Source organism: Pantherophis guttatus, chromosome 9, assembly GCF_059756535.1.
Source record: "Pantherophis guttatus breed Tessera chromosome 9, ASM5975653v1, whole genome shotgun sequence".
NCBI classification, from domain to species: Eukaryota; Metazoa; Chordata; class Lepidosauria; order Squamata; family Colubridae; genus Pantherophis; species Pantherophis guttatus.
In genome coordinates this window covers 25975106-25996811 of record NC_142071.1, presented here as the reverse complement: position 1 = coordinate 25996811, position 21706 = coordinate 25975106, and the positions used below count along the sequence as shown (strand labels likewise).

The 21706-nt window shown below is 45.1% G+C and overlaps 1 protein-coding gene across 1 annotated transcript in view; it reads right to left on the bottom strand.

Moving 5' to 3' along the window:
- GLB1L2 (galactosidase beta 1 like 2) overlaps positions 1–21706 on the bottom strand; it is a 63389-nt gene that overhangs the window by 8178 nt on the left and 33505 nt on the right. Inside the window, exons 8-16 of the mRNA XM_087875714.1 lie at positions 16852–16916; positions 14906–14990; positions 14426–14563; positions 13203–13283; positions 11656–11759; positions 10539–10685; positions 8822–8893; positions 7888–7966; positions 4179–4266 (exon numbers count right to left, since the gene is read on the bottom strand). Of these exons, the coding sequence (XP_087731840.1) occupies positions 4179–4266; positions 7888–7966; positions 8822–8893; positions 10539–10685; positions 11656–11759; positions 13203–13283; positions 14426–14563; positions 14906–14990; positions 16852–16916 (859 nt within the window). The remainder of the gene's footprint in view (positions 1–4178; positions 4267–7887; positions 7967–8821; positions 8894–10538; positions 10686–11655; positions 11760–13202; positions 13284–14425; positions 14564–14905; positions 14991–16851; positions 16917–21706) is intronic.

The window sequence follows — 21706 nt, the reverse complement described above, 5'->3', positions numbered from 1 at the left end:
AGTTGGGTCACGAAATGTCTGTAAGTAAACCAAGCTCAAAGAGCAACAAAGACCACCCCAGAACGTCTAAAAATGTTCACCCGTGTAACCAGTGACCCGTAGAGATGACGGGCTCCTCTTGAGAGACGCCTTCAAGGCAGTGGTGAAATCTAAAATTTGGTACTACCGGTTCTGTGGGCGTGGCTTGGTGGTGGGGTAATGTGACTGGGTGGGTGTGGCCAATTTTTTAATTTTTTTTTTTACTTTTAAAACCATTTTTTCTACAACCTCTTTGGGAGAGGTTGTAAAAAAATGCTTTCAAAAGGCTCTGACGATCCCAGCTGAGTTGCCTGATCGGCAGAGGCTTTTTTTTTTCTTTTAAATGCCTCTGACGATCAGGCAACTCAGCTGGGATCGTCAGAGGCATTTAAAAGAAAAAAAGCCTCTGACGATCAGGCAACTCAGCTTGGATCGTCAGAGGCATTTAAAAGAAAAAAAGACTCTGACGATCAGGCAACTCAGCTGGGATCGTCAGAGGCATTTAAAAGAAAAAAAGCCTCTGACGATCAGGCAACTCAGCTTGGATCGTCAGAGGCATTTAAAAGAAAAAAAGCCTCTGACGATCAGGCAACTCAGCTTGGATCGTCAGAGGCATTTAAAAGAAAAAAAGCCTCTGACGATCAGGCAACTCAGCTTGGAACGTCACAGGCATTTAAAAGAAAAAAAAGCCTTTGACGATCCCAGCTGAGCCGCGCGATCATCAGAGGCTTTTTTTTTTTTTTTTTACTTTTAAAAGCATTTTTTCGGCCGAAGAAGTTGTAGAAAAAATGCTTTTAAAAGGGGAAGAAAAAAAAAGCCTCTGATGATTGTGCGGCTCAGCTGGGCATGGGATGGGGGGGGGGGCAGGGATTTTTGCTACCGGTTCTCCGAACCACCCGCCTCCATCGCTACCGGATCAGGCGATCTGGTCCGAACCGGGAGCATTTCACCCTTGCTTCAAGGTGAGTTTAGCCAGCCGTCTGGCAGGTGCAGTTTGGATCCCTGCGGTAAGCAGGCTGGCTGCGTTTAATTGCCGCGCGGCTCTTTTTAACTTTTGCCGTTGTGGCGTTTTGCAATTTGGCGAACTTCCTCTGCTTCTGTTCTGTTCTGTGAATTGGTGTTCAAAACCACCATCCCTGCTGACAACAAATTTCAACGGTTTGGAAAACGGGAGAGGGAAGGAGGGAACTTGACAACCAAGCGTGCCAAATTGTACCTTTTTGAGGATTGTTAACGAGATTTAAAAAACACCGTCCCCCCTCGCTCTGAACTGCACAGGGATATTTTGAAAGGCAGGAGAGAGAGAAAACAGAAGAGCCCTTTGTCAAAAGCTGGCATTTATTGGGATTTCTGCAGATGGCAGGAGTTGGGACTGATGGCCTCAAGGGTGCCTCCCGGCTATTATAGCTTTGAAGTGCTTAGCTGTGTGATCGCTGTTATCCAGCCAGAGGCCTCTAGACTACTAGGACTCTAGTACCCGTGCTTTCCCTTCCCTCCTCCATCAGCCAACCTCCCTCCCTCGAAGTGCCCCCTGCCCTCCTATAAAGGGCCAGAATCCAGACCGAAATGACTCCAGCCTGTACTGTAACCAGCAAACAATAATGAGCAATAAAGGAGAATATTTGTAGCTCAGGATCTACCGGAGGGGGTCCTTGGTGCTCTCTGATCTTGGCGGTTTTTTTTTTAAATTTGATTTATATGCCGCCCTTCTCCGAAGACTCAGGGCGGCTTACAATGTGCTCAGCAATAGCCTTCATCCTTTTGTATATTTTATACAAAGTCAGCTTATTGCCCCCACAAACTGGGTCCTCATTTCACCTACCTTAGAAAGGATGGAAGGCTGAGTCAGCCTTGAGCCTTGGCGAGATTCGAACCCTGCAGTAATTGCAGGCAGCTGGTCTTAATAACCAGCTTAATAACAGGGTGCCTTAAACCCCTGTACTACCAAGGTTTCATTATCCAAACAAGATAACATCATCAATGCTAATTTTTTTAAAGCTGGCAAGACATTTTTTCTTGTGGCAGTCAGTTCCACAGGTTCAGTAAGCTTTGTCTTGCTCTCCTCGGTGGCTAGTCTTTTCTTCTTCCAGCAGCGGGTGGCAGGGAGGGGTTCCAGGCTGCCTCCTTTGCTTCGGGAGGGGAGGGGGGCTAATCAAAGCAAGACACCCCCCTCGGCAAACTCCTCAACCCACATTTCTAGAAATCCAGGGGAAGGACTTGAACTCGCGCCACAGGGGCTGCAACGGTTCCAAAGATCATCATTTGTGCCCTCCACAATTCAGAAAAAAATAATAATGTCGTATTACAGGATTGTCCATTTAGGGTAGAGGGGGGGGGGCGGTCCGTCCAATTTTGCAACTTTTAAGATCTAAATTTAAACCTAGCACCGATGATGTTTCCTAGTTTGACGAGCACTCCTCCTCCTTCTCTTTTTCCTTCTCTTCCTCCTCCTTCTCCTCTGTTCCACAAATTGCACTCTTTGCTTGCACTGAGGATGTTACCTAGTCTGGGTAACGAAACCTCTGCAAGAAAACCACCACGCTCAGTAATAATAAGGCAATATTGCTTAGTGGTTCTCCAGCTAACAGTTTCAAACCACGACACAGCCTAAGCCAACTTGGCTTGTTCTTGGTCAGGTACAAGAGTGCTGATGTTTATCTCAAAAGCTTGAGTAATTGTGAAACCTTCCTTCCTTCCTTCCCTTCCCTTCCTCCCTTCCTCCATCCACCCATCCATATCTCACCTTAATTTTTTTTTATATAATTAACTGAAAGTGGGAAACATATTTAATACGCCTGCCTCCTTCTATTTCCCCTACAACAACAACCTTGTGAGGTGGGATGGGCTACCAGAGACAGACTGGCCCAAAGTCAAAGTCACCAAGCTGGCATTTATGTCTAAAGCAGGAATTGAATTCAGAGTTTCCTGATGTTTGACCCAAAGTCACCCACTCTAAGAAGGAACTAGAACTCACCATCTTCTGGTGATTGACCCAAAGTCATTCACCCTAAGGAGGAACTAGAACTCACCATCTCCTGATGACTGACCCAAAGTCACCCACCCTAAGTAGGAACTAGAACTCACATCTCCTGGTGATTGACCCAAAGTCACCCATCCTAAGGAGGAACTAGAACTCATCATCTCCTGATGACTGTCCCAGTCACCCACCCTAAGGAGGAATTAGAACTCACCATCTCCTGGTGATTGACCCAAAGTCACCCACCCTAAGTAGGAACTAGAACTCACCATCTTCTGATGACTGACCCAAAGTCACCCACCCTAAGTAGGAACTAGAATTCACCATCTCCTGGTGATTGATCCAAAGTCACCCATCCTAAGGAGGAACTAGAACTCACCATCTCCTGGTGACTGTCCCAAAGTCACCCATCCTAAGGAGGAACTAGAACTCACCATCTCTTGATGACTGACCCAAAGTCACCCACCCTAAGGAGGAACTAGAATTCACCATCTCCTGGTGATTGATTCAAAGTCACCCATCCTAAGGAGGAACTAGAACTCACCGTCTCCTGGTGACTGACCCAAAGTCATCCATCCTAAGGAGGAACTAGAACTCATATCTCCTGGTGACTGACCCAAAGTCACCCACCCTAAGGAGGAACTAGAACTCACCATCTCCTGGTGACTGTCCCAAAGTCACCCATCCTAAGGAGGAACTAGAACTCATCATCTCCTGGTGACTGTCCCAGTCACCCACCCTAAGAAGGAACTAGAACTCACCATCTCCTGGTGATTGAGCCAAAGTCATCCACCCTAAGGAGGTGCTAGAACTCATCGTCTCCTGGTGACTGATCAAAGTCAGTCCAATAGCCATCCTGACTCTTCTAGTTTTATCTATCAAACCATTATCAATACTGGCGGTGCCAGTTGGCACGGAAGCGGGAAATTATATTGAAAAACGGGCACTGCTAAGAAGGGCTGCTGCACGGGTCTGCAGGTTTGAAAGCGACCAGCCCAATTCTTTGCCAGATGCCAGATTGCTGGCAGGTGGAGCTGCTAACTAGGATTTGGACCCTGGCCAAGCATAATTCCAGTAAACAAAGGGAAAGAGGGAAACAAATCACCGGAACAGAAAAAGCAGGGGAGGGGGAGGGAGGAGCGGGGAAGGGGCTGCTGTTGTTGCCGAGATTCACTGAGCAAACCTTTCCATGAAGCTGGGTTTCATTTCAAGGCTGTAAATCTTGAAGTTTCTCAAGGAGGTTTTGTTGAAAACAATGTCGCCAATTAAGCCTGCAAGAGAAACGAGAGCAAACGCTGAGCGGAGCAGGGACAAGGCTGATGAATCACCTTTCAAAGGGGAGGCACGGCCCGTTGCCGAGAGCGGCAGCCGCTGCTGCCAACTTCCATATTTGGCACTGGGGTCGATACAATTCTAAATCAGTTGGAAGGGACTTTGGAGGCCTTCTAGTCCAACCCCCTGCTCAAGGAGGAGACCCTCTACCGTTTCAGATAGGTGGCTATCCAGGCTCTTCTTAAAAACCTCCAGTGATGAAGCCCCTGCAACTTCTGGTGGCAAGCTGTTCCACTGGTTTAATTGCTCTCATTGTCAGGAAGTTTCTCCTTAATTCCAGGTTGCTTCTCTCCTTGATTAGTTTCCATCCATTGTTTCTTGCTTTGGGAAATAATTTGACCCCCTTCTCGTTGTGGCAGCCTCTCAAATAGCAATAGCGCTTAGACTTATATACCGCTGCACAGTGCTTTACAGCCCTCTCTAAGCGGTTTACAAAGTCAGCATATTTGCCCCCAACAATCTGGGTCCTCATTTTACCCACCTCGGAAGGATGGAAGGCTGAGTCAACCTTGAGCCTGGTGAGATTCGAACTGCCAAACTGCAGGCAGCCGGCAGTCAGCAGAAGTAGCCTGCAGTACTGCACACTAACCACTGCGCCACTGCGGCTCATATTGGAGTATTGGAATGAATGAATGAATGAATGAACGAACGAACGAATGAACGAATATTTTTGTGTGTCCATTGTGCCTGGATCTCATCTTGGTTTGGGTTTATATTGATTTTTACATCATTATTTATCAGTCGAGAGTCAGCTTGAATTTGGGTAGTGTCTAATTCAATCACAGCAACAAATAAAGGAAGGCAAATACAATTGCAGCTAAAATAAAAGAGAAATTCTTTGCAGGGTTTGGAAACGAGCAACTGCCCTATTACAAAAACAGAATAGGGGCTTAATGAAGACATTATTTCACAGAGGTTTTTCGGTGAAGGAATCCTGGCTGTGGCATACTCTCTCTCTCTCTCTCATTCTCTCTCTCTCCCCCCCTCCCTTTGTTCTTTGTTAACCTTCAAACGACAGAGTCCATCCTGCTCCTTTCAGCCAGTCATGGCCAAGGATGCTGTTCATTCTATAGTAGCGGCCAAAATTGTGGAAACCTTTTGGGAAAAAGCGTATTTTTGAGTTTTGATGGCTAATAACACCACTTTTTCTTTTGGAGTTTCAAGATAATCCTATTCCACTGCTGGAATGGCCTGGGAATAGCCCAGACCTTCTTAATCCAATTGAAAATCTATGGAGCCATCTAAAGAAACTTGTTAGTCAGAAGCCACCCAGCAATAAAACCCAGTTAATAGAAGCCATCATTCCATCTTGGTTTCACACTATAACAGCTGCAGAATTAAAAGACTTGATTCACTTCATGGGAAGATGTTGTAAGGCCGTAATTCATGCTAAAGGTTACCCAACTAAGGATTAACTGACGTGGTGATCATTTTTGTATATCGCGTTTTTTCTATGGTGATCATTTTTGTATATTTCGTTTTTTTCTACGTCTTTCACTTTTCTTCTTTAAACTGTAACTGCTGTTCTAATAGCAAATCCTTCCTAAAAGTTATTGCATTACATTCTTGATTAAATTATCTTTCCACTGATATATAATTTTATAGTTCTACTCCAAAAAAAAAAAAAGTGGTGTTATGAGCTATTTTTAGAAAATACACTTTCCCCCCCAAAAGGTTTCCACAATTTTGGCCACTACTGTAAGATTCTTGGCCTTGAATCTGATCCATTGAGCAGATTGGAATGGGACTCTGTGTCCAATTTCTCCTGCTCAGTTGCAGGAATCCAATTTTTAAGATTCCTAGCGTCTGTTTCAACAATTCAAGAAGGGCGTATGTGTGTGTCCTTAAGACAAATGATTTTGCTGCCAAGTGTCTCTTATTACAGGCAGTCCTTGTCATACGACCACAATTGAGCCCAAAATGTATGTCGCTAAGCGAGAGTTTTGCCCCGTTTTACGACTCTTCCTGCCACCTGGGTTAAACGAATGGCTGCAGTCGTTAAGCTAGTCACATGGTTGTTAAGTGAAATGGGCTTCCCCGTTGACTTTGCTTGTCAGAAGGTCGCAAAAGTGGGTCACGTGATCCCCAGGGACGCTTACAACCGTCATAAATGCGAGACAGTTGCCAACGGTCTGAATTTCGATGACGTGAGCCTGCAACGGTCGTTAAGGGTGAAAAAAAACGATCGTGAAGTCCCTTTTCTCAGGGCCGTTGCAACTTTGGTCACTAAAAGAACTGTTGTAAGTTGAATACTATCTGTATTAGATTATTTGATTCATTACATTCAACTAGAATCTGTCTTCCTGGAATTTTAAATTCATTCTTCTGTAATCTGATTGCTTGGCTTTTCCCCCCACTTATTAATAACACCTTTTCTGGTGTCTACTAGAAATCTTCATGCATCTTTCTGAGTATCTATGGAGATTCTCAGTCATCCAGGTCATGACTGTCCCAAAGAAGTTTTTTTTCAAGAGGCAACTGGACTTTCTGTTTCTCCTTGAAGACGTTTCGCTTCTCATCCGAGAAGCTTCTTCGGCTCTGACTGGATGGAGAATTGAAGGATTTATATTCCTTGCAGACAGTTGGTCATTTGCATCCTTTTAGAGGGTCTTTGAGGGCACCTGGAGGTTTATCGAAGGGGCCATCTATGACAAAATTGAACAGCCCTCTCTCAACAGAGGGTGCCCTGCCCCAGCTACGGACCCCAAAGAACGCAGCACACACAAAGTCTGTACAAACTTTAGTTTACTAAATTAAATCAGTCTTTTTTTTTCAAACAAAGTCTGTTAATTAACCTTCTTAACAGTTTACAAGAATCCAAAGAATAAATAATCGTAATCTTACTAGGGTTGGCAGAAAGCCCAGAAGCAATTTGCAAAGAACTGAGATCCAGACGCGAAGGAGTGTGAATGAAGTTGTTCCCTGCAAATTGCTTCAGTCGGCATTCTTCCTTAAATAGGCTAAGGGAGTGGCCAATTAGCCCCAAGCTTTACTCTCGAGGAGACCTCCTCCTGAGGAGCCACTCCTGCTTTTTGGCAGCTCTGCGTGCCTGTGCATTGAGAAGAGGCTCCTCCTCTTTGTCCTCTTCACTTAAGGGAGCTTCTGAAGGCCCTGGCTGAATCCCTGCCTCTGATACCACATCTTCTCCAGCCTTCTCATTGTCTGACTCGAGTGCCAGCTGCACAGGCTGCTGGCACAGCACCACACCAGCCTCCTCGCTGTCGGAATCAGCTACTAGCTGCACAGGCCGCTGATGGGCCACAACAAAGGGGGAGAGATACGACTTCATCTATCTCCAGTCTACAACACAGTCCTTTCAACAGTTCCAAGAAGCCTCCACAGCCATTTGCACCCATTCAGGTGACTCTGATGACACAGATAAACCTCCAGGCGGCCTCAACGACTCCCTAAAAAGGATGCAAATGACCAGCTGTCTGTAAGGAGTATAAATCCGTAAAGAACTTCAATGCTGTTGCTTTAAAGCAGGGAGCGGACAATACAGGCAAAACTTGCTTTCAATTACAATTAAAGTCATGAGAACAGTAAACAGCATGATTTACCTTTCCGCTGGTTATTCAGATTAAGCCCATAGTTGACTCTCCCGGAGTTCTCGACTAAAATTTGCAGCTGCCTATATCCCTGCACGGGATAAGAAAGGAAAAACAGATCATCCTCAACTTACGACCACAATGGAGCCCAAAATGTGCGCTGTTAAGGGAGAAATTTTGCTAAGCGAGCCTTGCCCCATTTTATTATTTCCCTTGCCACCTTTGTTAAGTGAATCCCTGCATTTGTTAAATTAGTTAAGGCCGTTGTTAAGTGAATCTGGCTTCTCCATGGTCTTGTGTTTGTCAGAAGGTCGCAAAAGGGGATGAAGGGACCCCGGGACACCGCAACCATCATAAATGTGAATCAGCTGTCAAGCATTCTAAATATAAATCCCGTTGTCAACTTATATAGCTTTCAAGTTGCCATGAGCAGGAGGGAGAGAGAACTGATGGAGCTGATTGATTTCCCTAACTGAAACTACATTCCACAGATGCTTTCTTACCGCAATCAGTAGGAGAGTGTTGGGTTTCACAGCCAGCCAAAGTGGTTAATTGGAGAATGTGATTTATGACATGGCCAGGGAGGAGGGGGAGAGAGAGGGTCATAGGGGAACGTAAATCTACGTGGGATTAGTTCTAACTGCATCCGAATATTGCCGAAATGGTGCTCCTAATAAATGACTGTATTTCTTTTGAAGTTTGGCTCGTGGCTCATGAATTAATTAGGGCATCTTTCGGAAACTTCACACCTGTGACCATGCTGCAGAAGTGTGAAAAACGGTCGTAGGTCACTCTTTTCAGTGCCGTTCGGTCACTAAGCGAACTGTTGTAAATCGAGAACTACCTATACCTGAATTTTTGAAAGAAAAGGAAGCAGGGATGCAGGCAGAAATCTGGGTAGGTAAAGGAGATCTGCAATTCCAGCTGTTTTTTTCTAGCTGCTCACCTGCAGGTTAGGAATGGACAGCTCCTGTACATTGTAATCGAGGTGACCGATGTAGCGAGTATTAATAAACACCTGCAGGAAAAGAAATCAAAGATAGACATCTTTTAATTTTCACAAAAGTCAGGAGATTAGAGGAGGATTTAAGAAACCGTAACAACGAGGAGGCCAGGAGTACCTGGTGAGAATCGCAGCTGTGGGAATCTGATCCAAGCACCGGATGTAGCCGTGTTATAATTAGAATCATTTAAACAGATCATAGAAACGAAGGGAACGAGGGGAAATTAATTAAGGAAACCTCGATTATTCAGCCTCAGCAAGTTACAATTAAGCAGGTGATGGCCATCCAGTTGTTCCACAAAAAGAATATATATATATATATTCTGCTTTTGATGGCGTTCTGTAAATTGTGAACACCAAAGCTTTCTTCTGTGTGTTTAAAGCAGGTAACTAGCATTCAAACCTAGTTTAATGGGTCAACAGGTAAAGGGAAACCTTTCAGAACAGGGTCTAGATAAGGCAGTCCATATTAAAAGACCAGATTTCTGAGCACAACTGGAGATTATGTGTGTAACACTTACAGGTAATCGTCAACGTACGACCGCAATGGAGCCCGACATTTTAAGTTTCTAAGTGAGAAATTTGTAAAGGGAGTTCCCTCCCCCGCCCCCATTTTACGACTTTCCTTGCCACGTTTGCTGCAGTTGTTAAATGAGTCACACGGTTGTTCAGTGAATCTGGCTTGTCAGAAGGTCACACAAGAGAATCAAGTGACTCCGGAACATTCAACCGTCATAAATACGAATCAATTGCCAAGCATCCGAATTTTGATGACATGGCCATGGGGGTGCTGCAATGGTCATAGGTGTGAAAAATGATCATACAGCAGTGGCCAAAATTGTTGAAACCTTTTGGGAAAAGTGTATTTTTGAGGTTTGATGGCTAATAACACCACTTTTTCTTTTGGAGTTTCAAGATAATCCTATTCCACTGCTGGAATGGCCTGGGAATAGCCCAGACCTTAACCCAATTGAAAATTGATGGAGCTGACGAAAGAAACTTGTTAGTCAGAAGCCACCCAGCAATAAAACCCAGTTAATAGAAGCCATCATTCAATCTTGGTTTCACATGATAACAGCTGCAGAACTCAAAGACTTGGTTCACTCCATGGGAAGACGTTGTAAGGCCGTCATTCATGCTAAAGGTTACCCAACGAAGTATGAACTAACATGGTGATCATTTTTATATATCTCGTTTTTTCTATGTGTTTCACTCTTCTTCTTTATACTGTAACGGCTATTCTAATAGCAACTCCTTCATAAAAGTTATTGCATTACATTCTTGATTAAATTATTTTTCCATTGATATATAATTTTATGGTAGTACTCTAAAAAAAAAAAAAAAAAAAAGTGGTGTTATGAGCTATTTTTAGAAAATACACTTTCCCCCCCAAAAGGTTTCCACAATTTTGGCCACTAGTGTATGTCCCTTTTTCCAGTTCCATTGTAACTTCAAACAGTCACTAAACAAACTGTCGTAAGTGGAGGACTGCCTGTATTAGGGCCAAATGACCTAAACACCTGGGAATTATGGCACCAGAGTGTCAATATGTTTACTCCAAGAAAGTCACCTCGATCCAAGGGTAAATTATGAGTTGACTAAGATCGAGCCAGCTTTTCCCTCCCAGAAGGAGGTAGTAATCTCACACGTCCATCCTCACCTGTGCTCGATCTCGGATGTAATCCCGGGAGTACAAGGTCCCTCCGCCAAGGATGACCGTCTCATAGAGGGTGTAGCCAAACGCCTGTCCGTTCCCATTATTTATCGGCAGGTTCTCCATGTTAATGGGGTACTCCGACTTCACAATCTGCAGAAACCAGAAACCAGAACAGGATCCTAACAGCGACTGCTAAGAAATAAGGTGTTTGGGGTTTTTTTTTTACCCTCAACGGGTTCGTGAAACAGACGCGGCTCCATAATAAGTTAACACCTTGGTGATAATAAGGAGAGAGAAAAAATAGGGGTAGAGTTTTGCTTTGAGGGTGCTTGGTGCATTTTGAGTTTGGTTGTTTTCCGGTAGACGTTTCATTACCCAAGCTAGGTAATATCATCAGTGCTAGAAGGGAGTGAGATTTACTCTCTGTTTACATACAAGTCCCTTGTATGTTCTCCTGCTTCTCTTCCTAGTACAAGAACGGAGGGCCAATTATAGCCATGCAGGTGGAGAACGAATACGGCTCCTATGCCCAAGATCAAAATTACATGGCCTACCTAAAACAGGTAAAATTATTCCTCCACCTCTTTTGAACTGAAAAAAAAAATGCTGAAGGTTAGGGTTAGGGTTAGTGACTAAGACGCTGAGCTTGTCGATCGAAAGGTCAGCAGTTCAGTGGTTCGAATCCCTAGTGCTGCGTAACAGGGTGAGCTCCCGTTACTTGTCCCAGCTTCTGCCAACCTAGCAGTTCGAAAGCAGGTAAAAAATGCAAGTAGAAAAATAGGGACCATCTTTGGTGGGAAGGGAACAGCGTTCCATGAGCCTCTGGCATTGAGTCATGCCGGCCACATGACCATGGAGACGTCTTCGGACAGCGCTGGCTCTTCGGCTTTGAAATGGAGATGAGCACTGCCCCCTAGAGTCGGGAACGACTAGCACATATGTACAAGGGGAACCTTTACCTTTTACAATGATTCCATTTTAAGCGTGCATCTTATCCATCCATCTCACACCAGCGATATCCAAACACTTAAGATACATGCTGAGTTCTTTAATGTGTGGTTTGTTCCATTTCCATCATCTGGGCCAATTGAAGCACATCCCTCCCTGGAGAATGACTTACCTCCATTCCCGACAACAATTCCCACAGTGAGATATATTGCTGCATCAGGATGGCCCCGTAGGATGCTTTATGTGAAATTATCGGAGGCGGAGGGAGAGGAGTCTCTTTGGAGAAGGAAAGAAAAAGAACCTGGTTGAATTCAAGCACTGGATTGGTGGGAGAAATTACTCAATTTCGCAATTTTTTTTGGCTTGAGAAGAGCTTAGTTAGTCCTTGACTTACGAACACAACTGAGCCCAAAATTTATATTGCTAAGCAAGATTTCAGGGTTCCGATGCTCTAATTAAATAATGAGCCTCAAGCCAAGCTTCAAAAGAAATCCAGTTATTTATCAGGAGTTTCATGTCGGCACGCTCCAAGTGAAGCCAACTCTGACCCCACTTAATTTATGTTCCGGCTCTGACCCTGTTTCCCCCCTCCCCCCAAGGTGTATCATCAGTCACATTCTCCAACAAAGCAATTTTGCGGGTTGTAGAGATCACTCCCCTCTGGCCACTGTGGGTAACCTCGGAGATGGCCTTGACAGAGATATGGCTGGAATGTGCTTTTGTTCTGACTGACGTGCTGCCTCGCTGCGGCTGCAAAGTTCATTTTCCCATCCCCCCTGCCTATGGCAACTCGAGAGCAGGGATGCTTTGCAAGTTGACACAAGGCAGTTGTTAGGTGAATTTGGGATATGGGAGGGAGGGAGGGAGGATCATTCTCTGCGTTGAATGAGGTGTAGGACCTAGCTGATCTACAAAAGCTAAGTATGGGCAGACCCGGTTAACCCTAAACGGAGGAAATGTTAGGGCTCTTGGCTAAACTGGTAAGATGAAAAAAAAAAACAAAAACCACACCCTGGAGGAAGGCAATGGTAAAACACTGTGCTAGTGTACTACGGAGAAAATTCAGGAATTTATTAATGTCATCCAGAATGAAGCCCGGCTGAAAGGAGACAGTACTGAAAAAGCCTCTTCCCAGGGTCAAAGAAAATGCTTACAAACAAAGGGAGACTGGGGAGGAGGTATTTATTACCCAGGGAAGAGTTCTACAAAGAAAAAATGAAGGAAGGAAGGAAGGAAGGAAGGAAGGAAGGAAGGAAGGAAGGAAGGAAGGAAGGAAGGAAGGAAGGAAGGAAAAAGGGAAGATGTACAAAAGTTTCTCTCTTTCCCTCCCTCCCTGCCTCCCCTTCCCACTCCCACCCCCTTCCCTCCCTCCCTATTCCTTCCTTCCTCCCTCCCTCCCTCCCCTTCCCGCCTGTCCTCACCCCTCTCCTCTTTCCAATCAGCATTTTCTTTAAGTCCCCCAATGTTGTTATATAAGGACTCATCCTTTCTTACAGCCTTGGAAGTCACCAGTCTCATAACAAATTTCCCTCCTCCCCCTTCCCCCCTCTCCAGAAAGCAGCCCCCCCCCCCCCGGCCGATCAACAGAATGAAGCTACACCGGAAGCATCTGGGGGTCCCCCACGCCCAGCGGGGTGAGCCAGTTTTCAAGCTGGGCTCCTCTGGCCCCACCGGCCTCCAGAGAAGGCAGAGGAGCTGCTCCTTCGTCCGTGCAATTACCTATCATGCTGGAAAAAAGCTTGCGCAGTTTGAAGTACTTGGCGGTGTAATCTCCAGCCTCGGTCAGCACGGCATCGTAATCTGGAAAAAAGGAAAGTAGAGCAAATAGAAAAAAAACAAACAAACCCTAGTTTGCCTTACTTATAGGTGCATGTCATGAAAATCACAAGAATGTAACACACACGCAGACAGACAGATATTATAAGACAATCATACCTATCATCTGATTTTTAGCTCACTCTTAAATTCGCTGTACCAACGCCAGTAGGACACCAACAAAGGAGAATATTTGTAGCTCTCTGAGCTTGTGTGTTTTCTTGCAGAGGTTTCATTACCCTAATTAGGTAACATCATCACCACCACAAGTAGGGCATCATAGCAATTTAATAATAATAATAATAATAATAATAATAATAATAATAATAATAATAATAATAATAATAATAATAATAATAATAATAATAATAATAATAATACAAATTAACAGAGTTGGAAGGGACCTTGTAGGTTATTTAGTCCAGGGGTGAAATCTACTTACCTTCCTTACCGGTTCAGAAGTGTGCAAGCCACGCGCGCATGCTCGCTTCGCTCTTCTGCATGTGCGCAAAACCTTCTGCACATGTGCAGAAGGTAAAAAAAACATTACTTCCTGGCTAAAACCAGGAAGTAATGACACCCGGGCGGCGATCGCTACCGGATCGCCGAACCACAGGGAAAAATCGCTACCGGATTGGCTGATCTGGTCTGATCCGGGAGTATTTCACTCCTGATCTAGTCCAACTCCCCACCCAAACAGGAGACCCTACACCACTTTTGACAGATGGCAGTCCAGTCTCTTCTTGAAAGCTTCCAGGGATGAAGTTCCCACAACTTCCGAAGGCAACTTCTGTTCCATGGGTTGATTGTTCTCCCTGTCAGAAAATTCCTCCTTATTTCCAGGTTGAATCTCTCCTTGATCAGTTTCCATCCATTATTCCTTGTCTGGCCTTCAGGTGCTTTGGAAAATAGCTTGACCCCCTTCCTCTCTGTGGCAGCCCCTCAAATATTGGAAGACTGCTATCCCTGCACAGCTCCAGGGCACAATGGCCTTGACTTCTAGAAAGAATGTTATTTTGACTACATATCATCTTCCCTCCATACAATCCCCTCTCCCATTTTCCCACAGTAGAATTTGTGGCAGGCCTCAAAGCTCAAAGGGAAAAGATGGTTTCCAGGAACCTTACCATAGCTGGTGATGGCTGCCTTGTAGTCGTTAAAATGCAGAGCGCCGTTCATGAATCCAAAATTGGTCCCTCCGTGGAACATGTACAGATTGATGGAGGCTCCTGCCCGGAGGACATCCTCAACCCTATCCAGCATCTCTGCAGAGAGAAACAAAGCTTCTAGTGTAGCACGGCACTGGCGCGTTATTCTTGTTACTACAGGTAGTCCTCGACGTACGGTAGTTCATTTAGTGACTGTCCGAAGTTACAATGGCATTGGAAAAAGGGACTTCTGACTGTTTTTCACACTTTAACGACCATTGCAATATCCCCGGGGTCACGTGATCAAAAGTCAGACGCTTTGGTAACACAAAGCCATGCCAGAAGACCACATCTGGAGAGATACCTCTGCTTCTACTATTGTTTGGAGCAATAATTAGAATAAAAGAGGAGGGGTTGGGAACACAGATAGAAAAGGAACAGCGCCAGCAAACAACTTACCATCTGCATCAAAGACGTTGTGAGGTCCTCCCCAGCTATCAAACCAACCAGTCCAGTACTCCATCACCATCATTGGCATGTCATGCTGAAAAAGGGCAAACACACCAGGTGAAAACATGGCCTCGTTTGACATTGATGAGTACGTGTTCACTCTGCGATCATTTAACTGAACTCAGGAATTTTTGACACTAGAACTCCCAGTCTCCTGGTGATTGGCCCAAAGTCACCTAGCTGGCATTAATGCTTAAGACAGGACTAGAACTCATCATCTCCTGGTGATTGGCCCAAAGTCATACCCAGCCGGCTTTCATGCCTTAAGGCAGGACTAGAACTCCCAGTCTCCTGGTGATTGGCCCAAAGTCACCCAGCCAGCTTTCATGCCTTAAGGCAGAACTAGAACTCATGGTCTCCTGGTAATTGGCTCAAAGTCACCCAGCCAGCTTTCATGCCTACGGTAGGACTAGAACTCCCAGTCTCCTGGTGATTGGCCCAAAGTCACCCAGCCGGCTTTCATGCCTAAGGCGGGACTAGAACTCATGGTCTCCTGGTGATTGGCCCAAAGTCACCTAGCTGGCATTAATGCTTACGACAGGACTAGAACTATCATCTCCTGGTGGATTGGCCCAAAGTCACCCAACCAGCTTTCACGCCTAAGGCAGGACTAGAATTCAATCTCTGGGATTGTAATACCATTGTGTTACATTAACTCATCCTTGATTTGTCTATTTTTTCCTCTCTCTCTCTTCTTTCCCGTCTCTTTTTCCTTGAATGCTGTACCTTTTAGAATTCGAGCCTACAGGCCAGTATCTAGCGTTACTGAGATATAAGCCACTTTGAAAGACCTCCTGGGTGAAGATCAGAGAATGAATGTCTCTTTTTAAAAAATAAAATGAACACAGAATGCGACGGTAGGATTCAATGAAAACGGAAATGACTTTTGTTATCTTCTTCACGTCCAGATCCTGCACCGACCGAGGAATCAATGAGCTTCTCAGTGGGTTATTTACTGATTGTTGACAAGAAGGCTAAAGACAATTTTCCAACAGCACATCAAGTAAATACTGTATATTTCCCGAAAGCCAGCTTTGTCTGGGTATAAATTCTTTGGGGCACAATTGAGCAGCGACCAATTATGGGTCTCTAATGACCATTTGGGGCTGCAGAAAATGAACCCCAAGAAACCCAGGGAAGAATTTACATTTGGAAAGCAATCTTCTATATATATAAAAATGGCTGTGTGTATGTATGTTCCAGCATAACTCTGGAACGCCTCGAGTAATTTCAACCAAACTTGGTACACAGATGACTTACTCTCTGGAAATAAATACTGTGGGGGTAAGACACCCCTAACACCCCTCGGGGGGGAGTGTTCTGTTAAGATGTTGTGCCTTAAAATGGCTTCTACTGTACTGCTTTAAAATGGCTTCTACTGTGCAGCACAGTGGAGTTGCCATGGTAATGGCTTCACAGTACTCCACAAGGGGGCTCCCTCTGGTAAAGGGGAAAATCCAACATTAGAAATTACGTTGGGTCTGGACATTTTCAACAAGGCTTTGATTATTCTTGAGGACAAATGTATGGCCATGATCAATAAAACCAAGATCAGGAAAAAAGCATACCAAATGATCAATGATCAGCTAGCAAAACAACAAGGCGGTATCATTTTACTGGATGCTTCTGGGGGCACAGGGAAAACATTTTTAACTAATTTAATTCTCGCCGAAATTAGGGCTCAGGGTGAAGTTGCTCTTCCTGTCTAATACAGGATTGGGATAAATAAATAGTCGGGCAATGCTGGGTTATAGCTAGTGGTAAATAAATACAGTTCCAGGAATCAAGAAATATCAGCATTTTTGGCACATGGTACCCTCCTAGTTCTCGGATCATAAAACACACAGCAAGAGCCTTAGAAGGTGAGGTCTCACCTTGGGAAGCATCTTCCTTACCTGCAGCTTCTTGAGGGAGGACAGGAGTCCCCGCTCCATCTTCTGAAAGTTGATCGTGGCCAAAGCTATTGAGAAAGAGGGGAAAACGGGCAGAACAAGGAAAGATTTCAACTAGGCTACAAGAAGTTAATTCATAAGAAATCCTTGACTTACTATAACTGGGACTAGAATTTCTGTGGCTAAGTAAGGCAATTGTTAATTGTACTTCTTTTTTTTTTTTTTTTGCTGTGGTCCTTAAGTGGAAGAGAAGGACATTGGGTGCTAGTCAATTAACGACTGCTTTGCTCAGCAGTGGAAATGGAGGTCGTACGTCGAGGACTGCCTGCACTGCATGAGATTCGAAGGTTCTGCTCATACGAGCAGACTCTCAGACTGACATGGACTCAGGAGGGAGTTACATAAACCATCATCCGCAAGCTCCTTCATTAGCAAGGAACAGAGCCTTCAGCACGTGGGAAGTCAGTAGGAAAGACAAAACAAAATCCACCTTAAATTAGTTAGGGATATATCTATTATAGACGGGAAATCTTGTACTTCTAAGTTCTTCTGTAAGCCACCATGAGTTGCCACGGGCGAATAGGCAGCAATATAAATTCAATTAATCAACCAATAAATAAATAAATAAATATATCCCATTCTTCAAAATGAATCTTGTTAAAGAGACTATGAGGCTGTGAAATAGTATAGGTCCGTGATTTATTATTATTTATTATTTATTATTCATATTTCTATGCCGCCCACTCTCCGAGGACTCTGGGCGGCTTACACCAAGGACAGTATACTAGATAGCATATTGCCCCCAACAATCTGGGTCCTCATTTTACCCACCTCGGAAGGATGGAAGGCTGAGTCAACCTTGAGCCGGTGAGATTTGATCCGCTGATCTGCTGAACTAGCAGTCAGCTGAAGAAGCTGCAGTACAGCACTCTAACCACTGCGCCACCTCGGCTCTTATGTATGGTTTGCCATGTGATGGCAAACCTATGGCACGTGCCAGAGGTGGCACGCAGAACCCTCCCTGTTGGCACGCGTGCTGTCGCCAAGTTGGTCTTCACGGGCACCGGAGCACCAAAAAACAGCCTGAAAACGGCCAAAAAAACAGCCTGAAAACAGCCCAAAAAACAGCCTGAAACAGCCAAAAACGGCATGAAAACAGCCAAAAATGGCCAAAAACCAGGCATGTGCGTGCCGGCCAGCTGGTCTTCGGATTTTTTTGCACTCCAGCGCGTGCACATGGATACACACACGTGTGTTCCGGTTTGGGCACTCGGTGCCAAAAAGGTTCACCATATCACTGGTATAGGTTCTCCTGCTTGAGCAGGGGGCTGGACTAGAAGACCTCCAAGGTCCCTTCCGGCTCTATTCTATTCTAAATTCTAAAGAGACTGTGAGAATCTTAATTTGAGACACACTATCATTTTTGTTCTAGGTAGATGCAGAAGAACATGATCACACAGGTAGTTATCGACTTATGGCCACAACTGAGCCCAAAACCTAGGTTGCTAAGCGAATCATTTGTTTGGTGACTTTTGCCTCATTTTGCCCGTTGACTTGGCTCGTCGGAAGATTGCAAAAAGCGGATCGCATGACGCCAGGACATGGCAACCGACGTAAATACGAATCAAGTTTCCAAGCATTTTAATTTTGATCATGTGAACTGCCCCCGGAGATCCGCATGATCCCCGACTTACGTACATTTCGCTGTGCCCTTAAGACTCTTTTGTTCCAACAGGCCGGGCTGGCTTAGAAAATGAATTTTATTTATTTTATTTATTTATTGGTTCGATTTATATGCCGCCCTTCTCCGGAGACTCAGGGCGGCTTACAATGTGTTAAGCAATAGCCTTCATACTTTTGTATATACCTGCTTAGTAGGGCTTTTGGCCTCCCCAAGCGGTGTTCTTTTTTATACAAAGTCAGTTTATTGCCCCCACAATCCGGGTCCTCATTTTACCTACCTCGAAAGGATGGAAGGCTGAGTCAACCTTGAGCCTGGTGAGATTTGAACTTGCAGTAATTGCAGGCAGCTGGTGCTACTTAACAGCGCTTTAGTCTGCTGCGCCACCAAGGTCTCTTTTAATTTTAATTGGGTGTCTGTAGTTTTTAACATAAGGGCCAAATTTTTATATATTTTAAATTGTTTTTAAATTTTTGGGTATATGTTTGTTTTAATATGGCTGTACACCGCCCTGAGTCCTTCGGGAGAAGGGCGGTATAAAAGTTACATACATACATACATACATACATACATACATACATACATACATACATAAATAAATAAATAAATAAATAAATGTGACTATGGGGGAAAATGCTGAAACGGTCGTTAAGTCTGGAAAAACGGCCACACGGTCCCTAAATGAACCGTTTGTTAAGTCGAGAACGAACCTGTAGCGTCTATTCAGGACAACAACAATTGCAAGCACGCATCGTGCTTTATTGATAAACCAGAGGGACTAGCAGCTTAGTTCTTTCCAAAACGAAGACAACCCCCCCCCCAAGGCAGCGCGGATATAAAATCCAGGGCGCAAAACTGGATCTCGGCAGTTAATTGGACAGTTGGAGAGAGAAAAAAAGAGAGAGAGAGAGAGACAGAACTGCACCTAAACCATCCAGGATGGCATTTTCTCTCGCGGGAAGAAAGAAAACGCATCCTTTCTTCTCCTTTTCTCCAGCCTGCCTTTTTGTGCACCCTTTGTGTATTCTCACAGCCACCTCTTCCGAGGTTGTCATCATCGCGGCATCACTCAGGGTCCTCGTTATTCTGCATTCCTGATTAACTTGACATGTTGACTCTAATGAGCAGATTGTTGTGACATCTGAAGCAGGGGCTGTGGGATTCAGGCGCACGGGACACACAACTCCCAGCCAGAGGCTGAATGAGCGAGCGAGCGAGCGAGCAAGCAAGCGCTCACAGGCAGTCAACACATTTGTGCAAAAACACAGGAGGACGAGAGCTCAAAGCTCTCTCCAGCCCTCCCTCCCACCTCCATGGTCCCTAGGACTAGAAGGGAGAGAGCGCCTCCACCTGGACAAAGAAGGGAATGGCTGCCACGTACGAGAAGGAAGAAATATTTTAAGCGGGAGGTGTGATAGCCCAAATGGACAGCCTGCTGGGCAGTCCTCTGGGCTTGGGTTTCCAAAACGGCAAAGGCCAACAGGAAGGAGCCGTGAACGCTCAGGTTTTATTAATGTGGTGGGCATCGCAAGTGATTCTGCTTCGAAGCCAGCAAAGAGAATCTCCACATTAAGAATGGGCAAAAGAATAGTATCGAGAAAATGACATGAATCGAGCTAAGCCTTTGGAAAAAGACCCAGGTAGAGTTTATTTACAGAATCGCAGAGTAGGAAGGGACCTAGTCCAACCCATTGCTCAAGCAGGAGATTGTTCTGTCCCCAACCACACGTGCACACACCAACAGACGTTCAAGAGTTAAAGACCAAACCAGCCGGCAAAATCCTTTTCCTTATGATAACGGAACTTGGCAACAACCTAGTGGCTGCCTGCCAAGAGTTTATTATTTACGAAGAGGAGAGATAACTTCTCCCCACTCCTGGTACATCAAAAGAAACAGCTCAATAATTACGGAGTCAATCAAGTCCAGAGATACTCCAGCAAAGTCTTAAAGCAAAAGTCCGGCAATGCAGAATGGCGTGGAAGCTTTCAGCTTTGTTCATCACAAGGTTTGACTGGCCACCACGCTCCCTTTTATACCCTGTGGGGTGTGGTCCAGTGACTCAGCCTAATCTCGGGCACGCCTTTCCTTCTGTTGCACGCGCTTATCTCTGCGACGCTGGCGTGGATCCAGCCAAGACTCATTACCCTCATCACTGTCCATCTGTGGCTGCGTGGACGTGCTTGGCCCTGGCCCTATCTCTTGCCCTTCGGCGGACACCGAAGGCATTGCCAGAGAGGAGGGTCCTGGAGAGGGAGGCCTTGCCAACTCCTCCCCTTCACTCTTGAAGTCCTCTCCTGACGATGACACAGGCTCCAGTAACGGAGCCACAACAGAGATTCTACACCACTCTGACCAAATGGCTGCCCAGTTTCCTCTTGAAAACTTCCAGGGTTTGGAGAACTCACAACTTTTGAAGGCAAGCCGTTCTACGCACTAATTGTTCTCACTGTCAGGAAATTTCTCCATAGTTCTAGGTTGGCTCTCTCTTTGAGAAGTCTCCATCCGTTACTTCTTGTCCTGCCCTCAAGGGCTTTGGAGACTGAGTTGACCCTCTCTTCTCTTGTGACAGGCCCTCAAATATTGGAAGACAGCTATCAAGTCATGCCTAGTCCTTCTCTTCATTAGATTGCCTAGTTTGCATTTATTTATTCCAGGAGTTGGCAACCCGTGGCTCTGGAGCCGCATGGGGCTCTTTCATCCCTCTGCTGCGGCTCCGTCGCCGGTTGGCTCCACAATTGATAGGGCTTTCGGTTAGGACAGGTAGAGGAAAAAGGACGCCGTGCTAGGAGGAAACTCTATGGTGGGGGAACCAGACTTCTGGTCGGCTCCAGAATTGAATGGGGGCGGGGTTTCCGGTTAGGACCTTTGTGGCTCTTTGAGTGTTTAAGATTGCCGACTCCTGATTTATTCATTCATTCATTCATTTTGGCCATCTCTCGGATAATTGCAGAGAAGGGCAAACCCTTTAATTTTGAACCAGAGCATTGTGATCTGTCATCACGAAGTTCATCTTATCGTTTTGATTAGGTTTAGTGAAGTTCTTTCTGCATATCTGATTGGGTGACTTGCCTGGAGCATGCTAATGGGATGAAAATAAGTTTTAATAAATTAGCAGGCAGAGACGCACACACACACACACATATATTCTGGAAGCCGACCATATAAATGATGCACTC